Raw genomic sequence first — 18,381 nt, forward strand, 5'->3', positions numbered from 1 at the left:
GGGAAAACATCCAATAAATGTTAATGAATGAATGAAAACACCTGAAATTATTCCTCCCTTAAACTGTTTTAGTTGGACTCTTATTAGCAGCTAAGTACAGTCTGGGTCACTGCCAAGAAGTAGAAAGATCTAAGAAAAAGAAAAGAAGCATGACCAATGTGATCCAAGCAACGGAAAATAGGTTTTAAGAGTGAAGTAAAAGAAAGCAAGGCTGTTTAGCCTGCCGAAGAGAAGATAAGGCCCAACTCGATTCTGGCTTTAAGTCTACAAAAGGTCCTCATGAGAAAATCTTGATTTCATCCTCCCTTTATAATCAGAGGGAACTTTTCCATATTCATGGAAAATGGAACAAGAAGAAATAGCTTAAGTTAAGGCCAGAGGGGCTGAAGCTAAAGAGAAAGAAGAACCAAATTAGGCACCACTTTTCCAAAGATACCGTTATTGTACTTTTTGACGAGTGAATTGGAGGGGTTTTTTTTGGCCGCACTGTGTGGCTTGTGGGATCTTAGTTCCCAGACCAGGGATTGAACCTGGGCTCTCGGCAGTGAGAACACAGAGTCCTAACCACTGGACCGCCAGGGAATTCCCGCTGAGCACTTCTGTTGAAGGCTGTGCAAAAGGAAATGAATATGCTGCTCTGTTCCTGTTTGCTGTGGAGACCAGGTGGGTGAAAACACAAGTTGGGTAAGATTTTCTAATAAGCCACTGACTTTTTCCCTTTTTATTTATTTATTATTATTATTATTTTTTTGCGGTATGTGGGCCTCTCACCGCTGTGGCCTCTCCTGTTGCGGAGCACAGGCTCCGGACGCGCAGGCTCAGCGGCCATGGCTCACGGGCCCAGCTGCTCCACGGCATGCGGGATCCTCCCAGACCGGGGCACGAACTCACGTCCCCTGCATCGGCAGGCGGACTCTCAACCACCGTGCCACCAGGGAAGCCCCGCCACTGACTTTTAATTGACCCTTTTTTCTATAGGCACTTTCTGTCATGTCATGTTTTGCAGTCCTGTGATGGAACAACCTAGTATAGGCATACCTCAGAGATACTGCAGGTTCAGTTCCAGACCACCGTAATAAAACAATTATAGCAAAAAAGCAAGTCACACAAATTTTTCGGTTTCTTGGCACATATAAGAGTTATATCTACCCTATACAGTAGTCGATTAAGTACGCAATAGCATTATGTCTAAAAAAACAATGTACATACCTTAATTTAAAAATATTGCTAAAAAATGTTAACCATCATCTGACAATGCAGGGTTGCCACAAACCTTCAATTTGTAAAAGACGCGATAATTGCGAAGTGCAATAAAATGGGGTATGGCTGTATTTCAAATTTTCCTGAAGAGACAATGGAAAGAAAGAGAAGGCAACAATGTCAAAGTAAGATAGTAGGGAAGATGGCCCTAAAAAATATATTTTCTATAAAAACAATACCTAACTGGATATTAATAATAATTTTTAACAGTATTACTATTAAAGCTAACATCCACTGAGCACCTACTATGTGCCAGGCACTGTGCTAAGTGTTTAACATAAGCTATCTCAATCCTCATAACAACCCCATAAGGTAGGTTATATATGTAGCCCCATTTTACAGGTGAAGAAACTGAGACCCAGGAAGGTTATATAACTTGCCCAAGTCACACAGCTAGCAAGTGTCAGAGCCAGGACTCAAACCCAGGCAGTTCAACGTAGAGTCTACTAACTACTGTCTCCCTGTATAAGAAGGGTAACAGGCTGGAATTTAAACCTTAGCCCCTCTGAATCCAAGTTCATATTCTCAGCTACTTCCTTATACTGCCCCAAGCCAGGAAGAACAAAGTAACATATGACATCAGCAAGAGAAGAGATCTCAGATGTAAACCAAAATTACCCGCCATATTCCAGAGAAAGAAGCTAAGATGTAAGGATTCACAGATTCTAATGAGCACAACCAGGACTTGAATGCCAGCCTCTTGACTGCAAGTGGAGTCCTCTTTCCTCCATTATAGATTCTTGTTGAATTTGAGGGTGAGAAAATGAAGGAACAGTATGTGCCAAATGGGCTCCCTCCCCAGGCACTGTTGTAATGAACTGTTAAACGCACATTAGAACCTGTGCCTGAAATACCAAGGCGCCAGCAGCCTCTGTAGACTGATTCTAAGATTCTAGTAGTAGAGATGGCAATGAACTGATTAATGGTACTACAGGAGCTGCCAAAATGCTCACATAGTAAACCAATCAAGCAGACCTAGACCAGGCAGCTACCATACTAAGTCAGTGGCTCACAGTTTAAGCCTGGACTGAACTATTTCAACAGCTTCCTTGTTGATGTCCCCATTCTCAGACTTCCTTTGCCCCAGACTAGCCTCCATTCTGCAGCCAGAATAAACAGAGCCCCAGTCATGGCATTTAAGCCTTGCAGCATAATGAAAAGAACATGGATCTTTGAACCCAACACTCATAGGTTTGGACCAAACTCTGTCACTTACTAGCTACATGACCTTGGGCAAATCACTTTAATCTTTCTGAGGTCCAGTTTCTTCATCTTTAAATTGGGGCTAAATATCTCCTTGTTACAGGATTCTGAGGATTAAATAAAATTATAGTGCATCTAATATACTCTTGGCCACAAAGCAGAGTAGAGACTGGATAAATGTTAGTGTTCTTCTTCCCACACCCTTTTCTACATTTTGGCCACAATCAATCATTTCAGCTATTTCCCTTCCTCACCAACTCCATTCCTCTTCCCCAACACACACACACACACACACACACACACACACACACACACACACACACACACACACACACACACACACACACACACACACACACACACACACACGCCACCTCTAGACCCCTGCTCAAGCTGTTCTTTCTCACAGGAATGAACCTCCTCTAAGGCCCAACATAAATTTTCCACCTTCAGGAATCCTTTCTAGACCCTCTTCGGTCGTGTTGGGATTGATTTCTCCTTTTCCCAAACTCCCACTTTGTTTACATTCTTTACTACATTTACTATAGTCAGTCTGATTTCAGTTATTTATGTACTTACCTATCTTGCCAACAACACTGGAGGGAGAAGGCTCTAAGAAGAGAATTACTGTGGGTGGTGGTGGTGGGATGAATTGGGAGATTGGGATTGACATATATACACTAATAAGTATAAAATAGATAACTAATAAAAAAAAATGAACATGCACTGGAAAAAAAAGAGAACTACTTATAGGAGGGCGGGAAATGCGTTGTTCTCCTCTGTGTATATTTCTCAATACCTGGGTCTTGTACACAGCAAGAGCTCAATATGCGTTTATTAAACTGAATCTTGCCACCACTGACTGGGCATCTTTACAGAAAGATCCTGGACTGAGTTTACTAAAATTCTGCTCTCACTACCTGACTTGATCAACATGCAATTTTTAAAGTGTACTAATATTCCTAAACTGTTCCACCCCACTGGTTAGGAGACGACAGTCATTAAAACCATATTAAAAAGCAGAGTCGGGGAACCCGAAAATAGATCTGAATGATTTCTGTCTCAGTTTCTAAGTCTGTAAAATATAGAGTTTTGAGATGTTACATAAAAAGCGCTTAAAACAGGATCTGCCACATAGTAAGTACTCAATAAATGTTACAATTTTATTATAATGTAGTAGACTGGAAAAAACAGAGTCAGGACTTTTCACTTCTAGTACTATCTCCACCACTGACTGATGTCTTGTCCAATCTTGATCAAGTCCTTTCCCCTCTCTGGGCCTCTCCCCATCTGTAAAACTGAAGTAGAACCAGACGGTTTCCAAGTTCCTTCTATCTTCAACGAGGTATATTTTTCTATGATCAACAAAGAGCCTTCTGTTCCAGATGCTGAAGCTGTTGGCAAGGAAAAATTGTAGCTGCTGGTTCCCAGAGGAGAGGGGCCAAGACCAAGGCAAGGCCAGGACAACTGATTAGTAAACCACCTGTGCACCTTCCCCTGTGTGAACTATAACACATTCAGTGCAGGTTCCTGAACAGAGCACCACCTCTCTGCCAAGAAAACTCACAGCAAAGGCAAGACAAGAGCCTGAAAACAATAGCAGCAATGAAGAATCCTGCCTTGTGCAGAATTCCTGCACTTTCTTACCTTTGATGCCTGTAATTAGGGCACCATCAATCTAAACTAGGGCCCTCCTTAGGCACAAAGAGAAGGAAGAACACAAAGGCCCACTCTGAGCATGAAAGCTCATAAAGCAAAGACCAAAGCGAGTAAATAAAAAATGTCACTGAATCATTCGACTGAACACACTGCAGAGGCCTACTATGTGCTAGGCAGAGGAGGTATGAAACAGACATGATCCCTTTCCACCAATGTAGTCAGAGTACATATGGGGTGACACATCCCAAAGCAGACTGTAATAAGAGCTATATTTGAGGTGTAGCCTCTGCTACGGAAGACGGGAAGGGGGCAACAAATCCAGTAGGGGGGACCAGAGAAGCTTCAATGACAAGCTACATGAGACACAGGCCTTGAAAGATGGGGAGGTGGGAACCTCAGGAAGATGGAATATAGGCAAAGGAACATGCAGGGAGTACTAGAGAAAAAAAAAAAAACAAACTAGTTTATTTTGCCTGGGCCACAGAGTGCAGGTTTGGGAGAACAAAGGGAAACAGGGCAGGAGAGAGATTTGGGAACAGATTATGGAGGGACTCATCCACGAGGCTGAAGAGTCCAAAGTCTATATGGCAGGCAATGAGGCCCACCAAGGTTTCTGAGCAGAGATATAACATGATGAGAACACTGTCTCAGGAAGATCACATGGGCACCCATGAAAAGGATGCAAAAGGAACCAAATTACTAGATTACTATGGGAAGCTTCATAAGTATGTGTTGGAATCCAACAGCTCCTGTTCACAGAGCTTCTCACTGCCCAGGTTCAGCTTCATGTAATCTGAGTTTAAGAGGTGTTCCCTTGCCAGGCCCGTTAACCGTCAAAATCTGCTAGCATAACAGGACTTCCAGACAAAGTAAAAAACCCAATTAACCCTATGGATCACAGAACAGGAAGAGCTGATGCGGGAGAAGTTGGGGAGGGAGCACCAAAGTCTCCACCTGGCCCAGCTCCGCATAAAAAACCAACCCTGGATCTCCTCTTTATATCACTTCCAGCCAAGCCTTCTTTACAGGGGCTGAAGCTAAGTACAGTGGGGCCGAAAGCACTTGGTCAGAGGCTGCAGATCTAGTGAAACAATATATATGAAATGCCCAGCACAGTGCTGGGCACATGGGCACTGGTCAGTAAGCACTGACCCAACCTGCAAGGTCAGTTCCACCGATAAATCCCACTGAGGCTTCAAGACCTAAGTCACCTTAACTCTTCCCTCAAAGGCCTCTCTAAAGTACTCCAGTCCAAAATGACCTAATTCCTAGATATCACACCCATTTCATGTGCCAAATATTCAGCACTCAATTCATGACAGGTGCCATACAAGGTGACTCATGTAACCCCATTCAACCTTCACAATGACCCTCCTAAGCTCTTTTAATACAGGAGAAACTAAAGCTCTGAGAGGGGAAATGACTTTCTTGAGAACACACAGCTAGGAAGTGGCAGAGGTGAGATCTGAACCCACGACTGCCTGACCCAAACTCAAGCACTTCCAACACTTCAATCCTGTCACCAGCGATGGCCTCTTATCTGCTACTGACCATGTGACAGGTAGCCTGGAAACTCCCTATGGAGAGAGACGGTACCTGACACTATTCTCTCTCCTCACTGTACAGCGACCCACCCATGTCAGGGGCTTTTAAATGAAAACATCTAACTTTAAAATAATGGAGTACACAGATATGATAAATTCCTCACATGAAAAACTATTCATGACGTTGGACTGTCTGAGCCCTGAGCCCAGCCATATAGCCTGATAGGGACTGAGTCTCAAGCTGGCCCCAGGATGAGCTCCGACCTCAGACACCTGTCACAACCCAAGCCCCGACCCTAGGCACAGGCTGAGCCCGGACCGGAAACACACGCTGCACCCAGAGCTCGTCCCAGACGGAGCCCTGCCAAAGGAGAGCCCTAAAGAAGCGTCCCCTTCGGCTGTCCCCGCCCCCCGCAGCAGACTCTGGTCGTGACCTCGGGCCGTTCTGAAAGCCCCGACTGCTCCGTCCCAGGCACACGACTCATTCACAAACCCACCCCGCTCCCCGCACCATTTCACTGGCAGGGAAACCTCGCTGTCTGGGCTTTACCTCAGCTGACTCCCGGCAAGGCCTGTCGCGCACACCAACCACCTGCTCGCTCAGCCAAGAACACGGAAGAAGATATACTAGCCCCGAGGGGTGGGCCCGACGGCGTGTAGGAGCTGCGCCTGCGCCCTGATGGCCACGCCCAGCGAGTGGGGGCCAAGCAAACTGCGCAGGCGTGACGGGTGAAGGGCGGGGAGGTTGCTGGGATAGGGGGCAGGGCTTAGCTCCTTCTGGCCGTCCCTTTCCCGAGTGGAGGTCGGGAAACCCGGGAAGCGCAAGGAGGGAGGAGGCACGGCAGCAGCAGGTATAATTATATTTACCGAGCGCTTCTGCATGCCGGGAAGGAATTTTTAAAATCCCTTTTACATATGGGGAAATGCTGCCAATCTTTTTAAAGACGAGAACGAATTCTGTAAAATTTCTTAAAAGGTTTGCGTGCCTGTAATTTCACCATGAGAGTTTCTCCTTGAGTAAAGTATTACCCCCAGTAGGTGATGGTGGTTTAAAATAAAAAACGTAAGAAGTTCATTTCTTGCAGAAAACTACCTGCAAATAAATTAATATTTCAACCAACCCCCGACCCTCCCCCAGGCTGCAAGTGTGATGAGGGAGTGAGAGTGCTGACTTGCGGTTAAGGCAGGCCCTAACTGAGTGTGTTTCCTCCGTTGTGAAATGGAAGTAAACATCCCTCCCTGCCTGTGTCAGGATTGCTGTGAGGGTCTGGTGAGCAATGCTCGTGAAAGAGCCTCTTGGACTTCCTTCCCATCATCCACCCGACAAATGTTCGTTCCCTTTCCCCTTCTGGGCTCAGTCTTCTCATCTGTATGATGGAAGGAGGTCTGGAACAATAGGGAACATTCAGGGCTTTGCTAGATTTCCCAGTCTGGGTGACAGCTGGAGGCAGGGCGGGTTCTCCCAAGCTTCTGTATTAAGTAAGTCACTTCCAGAATCTCTCAGTTCAACCTGAAAGCCCCTGTGTAAGTTGACCTCTCCCACCATCGCCTTCCAGGCCCATCCAAGCCTCAAATACTCAGAGGCTGTGCTAGCCTGTTCCCATCTCTGTTCCCTGAATGTCTCAAGAGCTAGATGATCCTCAGTCACTCAGGTCTGTGTTCCAGCTCAGGTTCCCAAAATTGCTGTGTTCCCTGCATGGCAACCAAGTTCAGTTAACAGCAGAGATGAGGGCTCTGGGGGGCTCAGAGGAGGAATGGCTTAAAGAAGGGCTTCCCAAATCAGTTGAGCTCCAGCCATGCCTGTGGCTCCCTTCACCACACACTCCACACAGCTCCTGATGGTGGGGCAGTGGGAGTGGCAGCAGGAAACTTCCAAGAGGCTGCAGTGTTCCTGGGGGCCAAGGGTGGTGGGCTATCTTTTACTCAGCAGGTGAATGCTCTGCTCCAAGGTGGGGAGAATGGCTGGGCAGCTAGGCTGCAGACGGCTTTGTTTTCCTGTTGGCTCAAGAGCCATAAAAATATTTGGAGCAGGGAATGAGGAAGCAAGCCAAACTATCCCTCTACCTTCAATACATTGCCTCTCCAAGGATCCTCTCCTGCCAAGTTTTGCCCTATGGGGGGCTCTTTTCTCTGTGTAGCTGAGGCCTCAGCTCTCTCTTTTATCTTCTCCTTTCTCTGTCTAGTCTTCTGCAAGCATCCCTCTCTGAATTTCTCAGAGTAGTTTTGTGAGGGCTTCCTGATGTATTCAGACATTCTCATGTAAGGTGCAGGCCTTGGCCACACAGTTCTGAGATAAGTCTACGCTCATGGTGTATTCCAGAACAACTATGATCCCAGAGCCTGAAGTTTCTAAGAGTCTAAGCTGTCCAGTAATTGAGGAAGTAGTGCGTGACCTGCCATAGGAGGTATGCAAGCAGAGCCACCTTTTAGAATGCTGGACTGGGGCCTCCTCTGGTAAGCCAGAAGAAGGGGCTGCAGAGTGCAGGGCCTTACAGTTCCTACAGCAATGAAAGGAGGGATACCGGGCACCAGGAAGGGAGCTAGGCAACTAGCCAAAGACAAACGATTCAACAAGCTATTATATGTCAAGCATCTAGAGCTGTACCTAACACACAGTGTTATTATTGTGAACGATCCACAGACTGTAATGAAGGCGCTTAGAGATCTAAGTCCCTCACTCCCACACCTGATCATGCAGTACATGCCAGAGTACCTTGGGGGCTGGGCTGGGACTGGAACCCAGGTCTCTGTCTCCCAGGAGAGGCACTGCACAAAGCCAGGCTGTCTCCTCGGGTAGAAGGAAGAGCTCTAGGTGGGCCTCTGCTGACTCTTAAGAACCAAGCTGGTTTTCAACTCTTGGCTGGGCAGTTGAGGGTAAGGGGCAGTGGACTGATGGCAAGACCTGAGCTAAGAGTGTCAGGTGTCTCCTGGGGAAGAAGCTCAGGAGTCAGCCCCATGTCTTGCCACCACTTGGAGCTCTAGCCAGCACCCGACAGACAGCCTTCTTTTGAGAAGTGTTTCCTCTGCTGTGATTACAGTTAGGGCTGTATTTCTGCCCTGTACCTTAACCCATTAGCTCCAATAAACCACCCAGATTAAGGGGGTGGAGTGAGAGTAGCCAGTGCCAGGTGACCTGAGCTAAAACAAGGAAAGACTTTCCCAAGAGACTGAGTTCCCCGAAGCCCTCCCCACTCTGAGGTTCCTAGCCTAGCCCAGGAATTCTGGGCCTAGGATTCTCAGAGCCCTGGGAAAACCTTGGTGACCCCACCCTGGAGAGCTGGGCCAGACATGACCACATCAGCCAGCCCTCCACATGGCCCAGGATCTCAGGACAAAAAGCCCTCCCTGCCCCATTCTGGCCCAGTTCCTTCCACAGCCTTCCCAGGAGCCATGTGGCACCCAGACCACAGCTTCCCACCAGGGCCTTTAGTTTGCCTCCTTTATTTTACCAAAAATAACAACAATAAAATTTCCCTCTGTTTCACAAAAAAATACATCCCCCGCCCCCTGCCGCATAATCAGTACTGGCCATAGCCTAGACTCCATCTTCCAATCCACAGTCCTCCTTGGCAGAACCTTTGACACCACCCCCCACCACCCCCCTCACACCAGAGCTTCTGGCAAAGCTGCTGGGCCAGTGCTTCCCTCGGGAACTTCTCTGGAGGCAGCTGTCCCAGGTCCAGCTGGCTGGACCCAGGAGCCCCATCTGCTTCCCCAGAGATCTGGCAGCTGCGGGGCCATGGAGAGGGGCATGATTTTGGAGTTTTGGCTCAGCAGACAACCCCAGCAGACCACAGGGGTGGTGGGGTACTCTGGCATCAGACTAGAAATCCTTGCTCAAAGCAGGAACAGTTGTATCCTGGAGAGACGCTCCCTCCTTTGGAGTGCATCTCATCTCCCTGTGTAGCAATCCACAGGCGAGGGGTGGGAGTCAGAACCCCTGGTTTCCACTCCAGCTCCACAAAAGCTTTGCTGGGAGGCCTTGGACAGCTTCTCCCGCCTCTCCTCTGGCTTCAGTTTCCTCCCATGTACGTGGATGATTCTGAGTGAGACTGGATGATCCTCAGATTCCTTCTGGCTCTCCATCCTGGCCCCCCAGCCTGGAGTCTCCAGGAGAGGAGGGCCTTGTCCCTGCCTCAGTTTCCCCACCTGTGGGTCTGGGCGCAGGGCTGGGCATGGCCAGTGTCTCTGTGGACAGCTATGCTCTGAGATCCAACCAGCTGGAATATTTCAGGGATGGTTGGGAAGGAGGCAGGCACTTGCAGGATGGGGGCTCTCCAAGCCTGGAAGAGTCCATTCACAGCTATGTGGTCCTCAATGTCCCAGGTGGGAGATAAGGCTCCGGAGCTTCCCAATTCAAGCTCACTAGCTTTGTGGGTTGGAGGATGATCTTGTGCTGGGCTTCAGATCCTCACAACCACATCTGGAGATTCAGGAAGCTAGACTGGAGTGTATGATTCCTGATTTAAGGACTGGGGATCTTTGTGGACATGAAGAATCACCCCTGACGCCCATGAGGCTATCTATAATCAGGCCTTCTGGAGGCAGAGGGATGGGGGAAATGACAGCTCCTGGGCATCTCTAGCTGAGCAAATCAGAACCTATGGTGGGCCAGGATTTTAGTCCGGGCAGGGCCCCCCTTCCTACCTCCCCCCATCAGTGGCTCCCCAGAGCTCATGCTGATGGAAGATGGTAGCCTGGAAGATTCAAACATGGAGCCACATCTACCACCACAGTTCGTGCACTTACACACACAGTCAGACACACCAAATGGGGAGACTGACTCGTCATCATTCCTAAGTGGTCATGGTCCGATGGCCCTAATCCCTACTTCCTTCCTTCCTTCCCTTCCATCCATCCATCAATTTACCTAACATTTATGGAGGGCCTACTATGTGCCAGGAACAGTCTAAGGCACGTAGCTCTCACAGACACACCCCACAGTCAAAATCATACACGTACACACCGATACACACGTGTCATCCGTGTCCACTCACTCACAGGCTGCTCATGCTCTTGCATCTTTCTTGCCGTCACTTCAGCCACATCCACGTTCCCCAAACAGGCTTGGCAACCACCGTGGAAGGGTCAAGTGTCAGAGCAGACTAGACTGCATGCTAAGGGTTTAGCTGCTCCTTTTTACCTGTCTGCCCACCTTTAAGCTCTTCCCTACTCCACTCACAAACAGTCAGGGGGACATGTGGGCAGACTCCTGAGAACCAGAAGTCCAGGGGCTTTGGGTGTGTGGAGGGGCCCCAGGGCCTTCAGGTCCCTCTGCTACCAGACTTCTGAGGGTCCCCTCCCTCGCCACTCTGTGTTCAGATGGTCCATCTGATGGGCAACAAGGTCCAGGTCTGGGCTCAGTGACAGATCCGCTCTGTCATCTCCCTCTGCAGAGACACAAGGTGGGGAGGGGTCAGTCAGAGCTCAACCTGCCAGGCAGCCCGTTTCCAAACCACAGGGCCTGGCTACTCTTCTGCCTGAGCCTGGCCCCTTCCCGCCACCACCGCCTCCCAACTCCAGGCTGCAGATCTGTGTTTGTAAACTGATACTTGAATGAAGTCGCTATTAAAGTACAAAATCCATTGTTAAATGAATTGCGGTCCCCTAACATATCCACTTGGATATTGGATTTTCTTAAAGCAGGTAGCCTTCGGATCTGAAAACTCAGAGGCTAGCCCTGGTGGGGGAGGGCAGTAGGGGCTTGGCCTCACCAGTGGCTCCAGCTCCCGCTGGTCCACCAGGCTGAACTCACGGATGAAGTAATAGAAGTGCTTGTAACAGGTGTTGACGTGCGCCTCGGCCCCCATGCTGAGAATGCTGTCGAAGTGGTGGATGTAGACATGCACAAAGACGCGGAAGAGGCGGGTCAGGATCTTGGTGCAGACCTGCTGGAAGTTCTTGGGGAAGGGAACTCCTAGGGGGCGGGATGGGCAGATATGGGGCATCAGCAATCTGATGATGAAACTCTGCCCAACCCTGCCCTCCCCGACACAGGCAGCCTCTGCCCAAGATGGCCTCTTCCCTAACACACTTCCCTGTGGGAAACAGAGATCAAGGTTTGCTTTCTCCCATACTTCCCTTTTTAATGAAGCACTGTGCCTCTCCTCTGCTGAAATACAAATCATCTTCTGATTTTCCCATCACCCTGAACAGGACTCTGCTACTTTGTTGGGTCACTGACCAACCCTTCTTAGACTATAATAGAAGTTATGCCAAAACTCTCCCCAGAAACATGCGCATCTGTAGGTGCTCGCACACAACACCCTTGGATGCAATTCCAAGGAGAGTTCATCAATATCTGGGGTCCATTTTTAAGAATATGGGCCTTCAGGATTGAGTCCTAACTTCCCAGCATGGCGCCTGCTCAAGGCCTTTCATGATCTGATCCTGACTTGCCTCTCCAGCCCTACTGACTCCTTCCCCTTCGCAACATTCACACAGGCAGGCCCCAGACGCCAATCCTGAGAATTACTAAATCTTCATGAACAAGTTCGTATATCTCTCAGTCCTTCAAATAGTCAATAAGACTCACAAGAACCTTCCATCTGTGAGCCAGGCCCTGTGCTGGGTCCTTTGCACCTTTAGCCTGGTATGATAATGGGTATGGCAGCCATTCTAGATCTGATAAAACAGAGGTGCATAAATGTGGAACCACTTGCCCAAGGCCACACAACTATTAATTAATACAGACTGGAGGCAGGATTCAAGCCCTCTTTGCACTGCACTGCAGCACCCCTCGGATAAATGCCACAGACCCTGCCAGAGACAAGGTCCAGGACCTGTGAAAAAGGCACAATTTCTGTACAGTCCCCCATGCTCACGGTGGAGATCTTGGGGGCTACTCTCTCTTCTCTGCGGTGGCAGAGCCATCCCAGAATTAAGGCACAGGCACCTGGGATCGCACAGGCCTGGGGGTGAAGGCTAGAAGGGAACAAGCGGTCAGACGCAGGCCCACACTGACTCTCCCCACTCCATGAGGCCCTTCCCCTTCCTCACTGCTCTCGGGTGGGGCTGAGCCCTGTCTCCCTGTGAGCCCTTCCAGGCCCAGCCCAGGTCCCTCAGACTTGTCCTGTCCATCTAGATGTGGGGCCCTGGGCCTCAAGAGACCTGAGCTGGTTCTGAGTCCCTCCTGATTCGGTGCACTCTCCCTCTCTCGGCCTGTTTCCTCTCATGTGAAATGAAGATACCCATGTTGGACATGATAGTGCAGGAAATGGAAGGCCACTGACTGGGGAGGGGCGTGGGCACTGATTTGTGACTCAAGGCCCTCAGCATTCAGACTTCTCCCCTCCAGGCCTGACCACCCTGCCCCGCCCATCTCTGATTCCCATAGCCTTAACACAGATGAACAGGAGGCCCTGGTGGGGCGCGGCTGCTGTGATGAACACAGGGTCATGCCTGCTCAGCTCCTGAGCCAATACCGTGTCTTGCTGCCCTTGGGTGGGGAAGCCGGACCAGGATGACATCATTCATCTCCTCTCCCCACCCTCACCTGCCCAGGCTGCCCAGCTGAGAAAAGAAAAGGCTCCATGGATTGGGCTTGACAGGGAAAATTCTGCCTTCAGAGCCCACTGAGGAGGACATACCATCTGGCCCCCATGGGGCCCCACCCCTTTCCCTTTCCTGGGGCCAGGAGTCAGAGGGGACTCCCAGGAGGCTGCAAGTCAGATCAGCCCAAGCAGGGCGGGCGATCTGCTAGGAGCACCTTGAGGCACTTGTTCTGGAAGGTTTTGAGAATCACAGTGGTCTTGCCAGGGTGTTCCCTGGAGGGACACTCAAGCTTCAGACAAAAAGAGGCCCCAAACTGGGAGCCAGGCAGCCCTAGCTCAAGATGCTCAATCTTGAGCAGACACGATCTCCCTGAGCCTCCGTTTCCTCTTCTACAACATGGCTGTATCAAGCTAAATGCCTCATCTGCGCGATGGGCCCCGCTGGCTCCCTTCCTCCCTAGCCAGGCCTGACCTGCCTGCCAGGCGGCACTCACCCACGCGCGTGGGAAAGACATCCTCGTCGTTGATGAGGCCCTCAATCCAGTCCATGAGCAATGCCATGTAGCGAGGCGCCGAGAGCTTGGCCGGCCGCCGGTACTGGCGCTCATCCTGCCAGCGGTACTCGTAGCGGGGCCCGCCGGCCATGACCGGGCAGCTGCTCTCGCTGCAGCGCTCGGCCATGGTACCGTAGATGAGGTTGATGCGGTTGAAGAAGTCCACCACGTGCACGGCGATCCAGTCGTCGATGTTCTCGCCCGGTGGCAGCCTCACCACACTGCGCAGGTCCAGACCCGACTTGAGCGAAGCCTGCGCCTTCTTATACAGCTCAAAGCGCTGTGTGCCCGGCTCGAAGCGCTTCCGCGGCCTGAACGTCTTGTCTTTGGCGAACACCTGCTTCAGGCACAGCGCCATGGCCAGGATAGGCCGAGGGCCAGGGGTCCAGGGGCAGGCCCTGCGGATGCCCTGCCAGGGCCAAGGGCATGGGGGAGCATGGTGGTCAGGTCCTTACCAAATGGGCTTGACTTCCCAACACATCATTTCCCTCCCACCTCTCGGCTTTTGGCCTGGAATTCTCTGCCTGGAATCTAAATCCTCCTCATCCCCACAGTCCAGCATCCTGCCCTATTTCCAGATACCCTAGCTCCCCCTGCCAAGCGTCCACAGCCCTCTCATCTTGTTTAGTTTCCTCTCCACTTTCATTGTGTCTCAGAGAGGGCTGGGCCTGGGCTCCAGACAGGTGCTCCTCAGACTTGCTGTGAACCATTAGAGAGCTGGCAGAGGCTTCCTGCAGGCAGAGGCCCCTGCAGGAGGCAGAGGCCTGGACAAGATGACCTCTGGGGATCCCATGGGCTAGTTGGTAAAGCGTGGGAGAGCCGGCCTGCATTGTCCTGGGGCTAGGGGGGAGCCCCCACCCTCGGCTTCCTCTGAGATATCCCGCAGTCCATCCGGCCACCGGGGATTCCCAGGGAGCACAAGGGACTTTTCTACCAAAAATGTACTTTCCTTTTATTACCCTGAAAGGAAAGAGCTCTCGTATGGCCAGCTGGGTGGCCTCTGAGTGTGGCTGCAGGCACTGGAGGGAGGGGGAGGTGGCAGGTCCAGAAGGGCACCACTTCCTCCAGCAGTGGCTGGAGATCCTTCCTCCCAAGCTAGCCTCCTCCAGCCTGAAACACAAACCAGAACAGCCGGCGGCCCCTCCCACTGCACCTGACATTCAGTAGACATTCCTACAGCACATACTATGTGCCCGGCACTGGAAGGTAGGAAAATGCAGTCAAATCACCCAGCTGGGCCCATCCAGAATTCAGAAGGATTTGCTTTGCCTCTTAGAATTGAAGGATCTCAGTCTCCGAACAGACTTTGGGGACGGTGATAAGAGCCCCAGGCTTTGAGGCTGGAGACCTGGGTTCTAGTCTCATCCACCACTGCTGGGTGACCCCTACAGCAGGCATGGATTGGGCCATGCAACTTCCTCCGTCAGTCACAGGCCAAGTTCCTGGGACTTCCAGGGTAGTCACCTCATCTCCCCTGTGAGTGTGTGAGCTCTTGGGAAATGCAGAGCCAAGTACCCACTGGAATTTAGCCACATGAGCACTGATCCTGACCCCAGACTGAGCACTAAGGCTAAGTGTAGGCTAAACACTGAGCTTTTGGGCTGCAGGCTGAACTATGACCTGGCCCTGACCCTGGTCAATTTGAGTCCTGGACTCTAACCCTAGACTGAGGCTTGAATACAGCCACAAAGCCTGGCCTTGACCTCAGAGCTGACACTGGAGTATTTTCCTTTCTCACATCTCTAGAAATACTGGGACAGGTTTGGGGAAGGGAGGGTGGGAACAAGGTGACAATTGGATGTAACCAAAGGTACATGTGGGTCATCATGTCAGACAAGTCAAGCTAGTGGAGAAGTCTAAAACACGCAACACACAGGCCATGAAGGGGAAGTCAAGTAAAATGAGAGGAGTTTGGAGAGTAGGGGCAGGTCTCCCAGCAAGATCTTGTCCTCTTGAAAAAACCTCAAAGATGTGGCAGGTCATCCATCCCCCACCCCTCAACTTCTCACCCAAAGAAGTTCCCAGTGTGGGACTTCCTGATCCAAGAGGAGATTTCCATGCTTGAATTGCAGCCTGCATTCTAAACTCTGCTTGGGGCAGGACCTTCCAAAATCATTCACACTGCAATTAGGTTGGGTCCCTGGGCTCTCTACCTTTGCACAGCCCCCCTCAGTGACAGCTACCAACAGTCCCTCACCCTGGCATTCAACACCTCACCCTAGCTTTCCTGCCTCACTTCCCTACAGAAACTACCCTGGGCTTCTTCCTGATCCCTGAACATGCCCCCAACTCCTGCTTCTGTGTGTTTTCTTACACTGGTCCCTTGGCTTGACTCACACTGTCAGGTTGAATGCTACCTCCTCCCACAGCCCCTCTACTGAAGCCAGATCTCTTTGTCCTTAGGTGGAGATTACTCTTTGGCCATTTGGTCCCCCACCAGCCCCACCCCCCAGCCTCGGTCAGGGCCTGGCACATAGCGGATGCTCAGGCTTTAAGGAAAGCTCAAAATCAAGAATCATAGGATTGAAATAGCCCTGAGAAATCAACTGGCCCAACCCACTTCTTGTATGGATGGGGAAACTGAGGCCCAGTAAGGGGACTTGAGGAGACTGCATTCACACAGCAAGTTATAGGCAGGGGATCTCCAATGGCAAAACTGGACACTGGGATAAGGTGGGGCATGACAACTAGTAAAGGGCCATTTTCCTGCACTGCCTGGTCGCTGGTCTGGTGGAGATAAGGGGAAAGGAGGGGAGTGAAGGGAAAGGGGAAGCATCTTCCCATCAACTAGACCAACCTAATTCCTGTTCCCCCAGCACACCGAGCCTTCCCCACACCCCACAGCAACTTTGGTGTCCTAACCAGTGAGCTAGAGTCCCACCTTCCTGCTGCACAATTTCAAGGCCCGGGTCTTTCCCCAGGAAAATGAAAGCTTGGGGGTGGGGGGATGGATAGATGCCCTTGTATCCGTGCCACTTGTCTGTCTTCACTTCCCACTCCCATCCCTTTACTGAGTTTCTAACTCTCACAGAATCTCTGTCCCCTCCCTGAACTTCCGAACCATGGCCATTCCCCCTCTTGGCCCCCGTTTCCTAACTCTGGATGTCCCTTCACTCCTAAAGTGGCTAGTGATGGCTTGCTCCCTGGGTGAGCATCTTGGTTTCCCAAATGAAGACCACAGAGGGGCCCTGCCTGCTTCTGATGCTCAGCCACACCTGCCACTCCCCCAGGCCTGACCCAGGATCTTGGCCCCAGTCTGAAGCCAGAATCCAGCCTAGAGTAGTGCAGGTGTGTGTGTGTGTGTGTGTGTGTGTTGTGTGTGTTGTGTGTGTTGGTGTGTGTGTTGTGTGCGTGGTGTGTGTTGTGTGTGTGTGTTGGTGTGTGTGTGTTAATGTGTGTGTGGTGTGTGTGCATGTGGTGTATGTGTGTTGTGTGTGTGTGTTGGTGTGTGTGTGTTAATGTGTGTGTGGTGTGTGTGCATGTGGTGTATGTGTGGTGTGTGTGTGTGTTGGTGTGTGTGTTGTGTGCGTGTGTTGGGGTGTGTGTGTGTGTGGTGTATGTGTGGTGTGTGTGTGTGTGTGTGTGTGTGTGTGGTGTGTGTTGGTGTGTTGGGGGTGGGGGCAGGCGGGAGGGCTGAGGGCTGAGATCCAAGAGAAAAGTAGAGGCGAGGACTCCCAGCTCTTCCCCGCGGCGCTTGGCCACCTACGACCACTCCTCGGCCTCTCCCAGGACCCCTGACGCCCCTGCCTCCCCAGCCCAGACGCCAGGACAGACGGGTCGTAGGACCCAGAGGAGCAGGCCTGAAATTTCCGCCTCCGAAGACACGCCCTCCTCTACCGACTCGCCTCAACCCCAGCCCCGACTTTCCAGCTCAGAGCTTCGGACACGGACCGAGGGCTGTGGCCAGCCTGCTCGGGCACAGGTCGCCTCGGGACGGTGCCACGCCGGGACGGCCGGAGAAATGAAAGTGGAAACGAGGCTGGGCCGTGTGCGCGGCGGGGCGCGAGGGGCACTCACGGGGTCCGCCGCGTGGGCTAGCGCGAGTCCACTCTGGCCGCGAGGTCACATCCCCAGCAGGCGGTCCCCTCCTTTTGCTCGTCGCCGGCCGCGCCGGTCCTCTCGCCCGTCTGCCTGCCGAGCCCGCGTCGCCCTCCCGCCCCAAGGCGACGCCAACTCCGCCCCGGCCCTCCCTGCCCGGCCACGCTGCGGCCAGGGGGCGGGGAAGGGGCGGGGAGAGGGGACCCCCCCCAACCCCAATACCCCCGCCTTTCCGGAAAGTCTGTATCGCTCCCCCAGCTTCCCAGGGGCAAAGGACTAAGAGCTGGCCCTCTCAGGAGGGCCAAGGAGGCAGCCTCAACTTCTTCGACTGTAAAATGGGGACAAGCCCAGCTTCTGTCTGGAGCTGGATAATGGTGGTTTCCTTGCCCTCCTAGAATCTTCTGTGTCTCGTGTGTCCCTGAGCTGGAGATCACTATGCACTCCCATACCCTCAGCTCCTGGTATAGTGCCTGGCACATAGCAGGCACTTAATGAATGAATGCCTTGGGTACAATGAGCTGAGTCCCCTACCCCAGCACTGAAAGGACTGGCCCTCAAGAGTGCTCAAATCACAGACTTTCACCTCCCCCACCAGGGCTGGGGTCTTGACTTAGGCTGGGCAGATGGTCC

At 51.6% G+C, this 18,381-nt stretch overlaps 2 protein-coding genes across 6 annotated transcripts in view; both read right to left on the reverse strand.

Moving 5' to 3' along the window:
* MKNK1 (MAPK interacting serine/threonine kinase 1) overlaps nt 1-6,351 on the reverse strand; it is a 42,673-nt gene extending 36,322 nt beyond the window's left edge. For 3 of the 4 annotated variants that reach the window (XM_079921190.1, XM_079921187.1, XM_079921191.1), the window contains exons 1-2: nt 6,217-6,304; nt 1,210-1,343 (exon numbers count right to left, since the gene is read on the reverse strand). The gene's annotated coding sequence lies outside the window, so the exon portion shown is untranslated. Of the gene's footprint in view, nt 1-1,209; nt 1,344-6,216 lie in introns of all 4 variants that reach the window. The other variant, XM_079921188.1, reaches the window with a different exon arrangement.
* A 2,458-nt stretch (nt 6,352-8,809) lies between these two features.
* MOB3C (MOB kinase activator 3C) lies at nt 8,810-18,009 on the reverse strand. 2 transcript variants are annotated; one of them, XM_079927531.1, is made up of 4 exons: nt 17,731-18,009; nt 13,654-14,122; nt 11,422-11,583; nt 8,810-11,056 (listed from the first exon to the last, which is right to left on the reverse strand). In XM_079927531.1, the coding sequence occupies exons 2-4, from the start codon at nt 14,069-14,071 to the stop codon at nt 10,944-10,946; spliced, it is 693 nt and encodes a 230-aa protein (XP_079783657.1). In that variant the 5' UTR covers nt 14,072-14,122; nt 17,731-18,009; the 3' UTR covers nt 8,810-10,943. The 2 variants fall into 2 exon arrangements, with proteins under 2 accessions (XP_079783657.1, XP_079783658.1); XM_079927532.1 differs by having other exon boundaries at nt 11,381-11,583.
* Between the last annotated feature and the right edge of the window lie 372 nt (nt 18,010-18,381).

This window comes from Stenella coeruleoalba, assembly GCF_951394435.1.
Source record: "Stenella coeruleoalba genome assembly, chromosome: 1".
Taxonomy (NCBI): domain Eukaryota; kingdom Metazoa; phylum Chordata; class Mammalia; order Artiodactyla; family Delphinidae; genus Stenella; species Stenella coeruleoalba.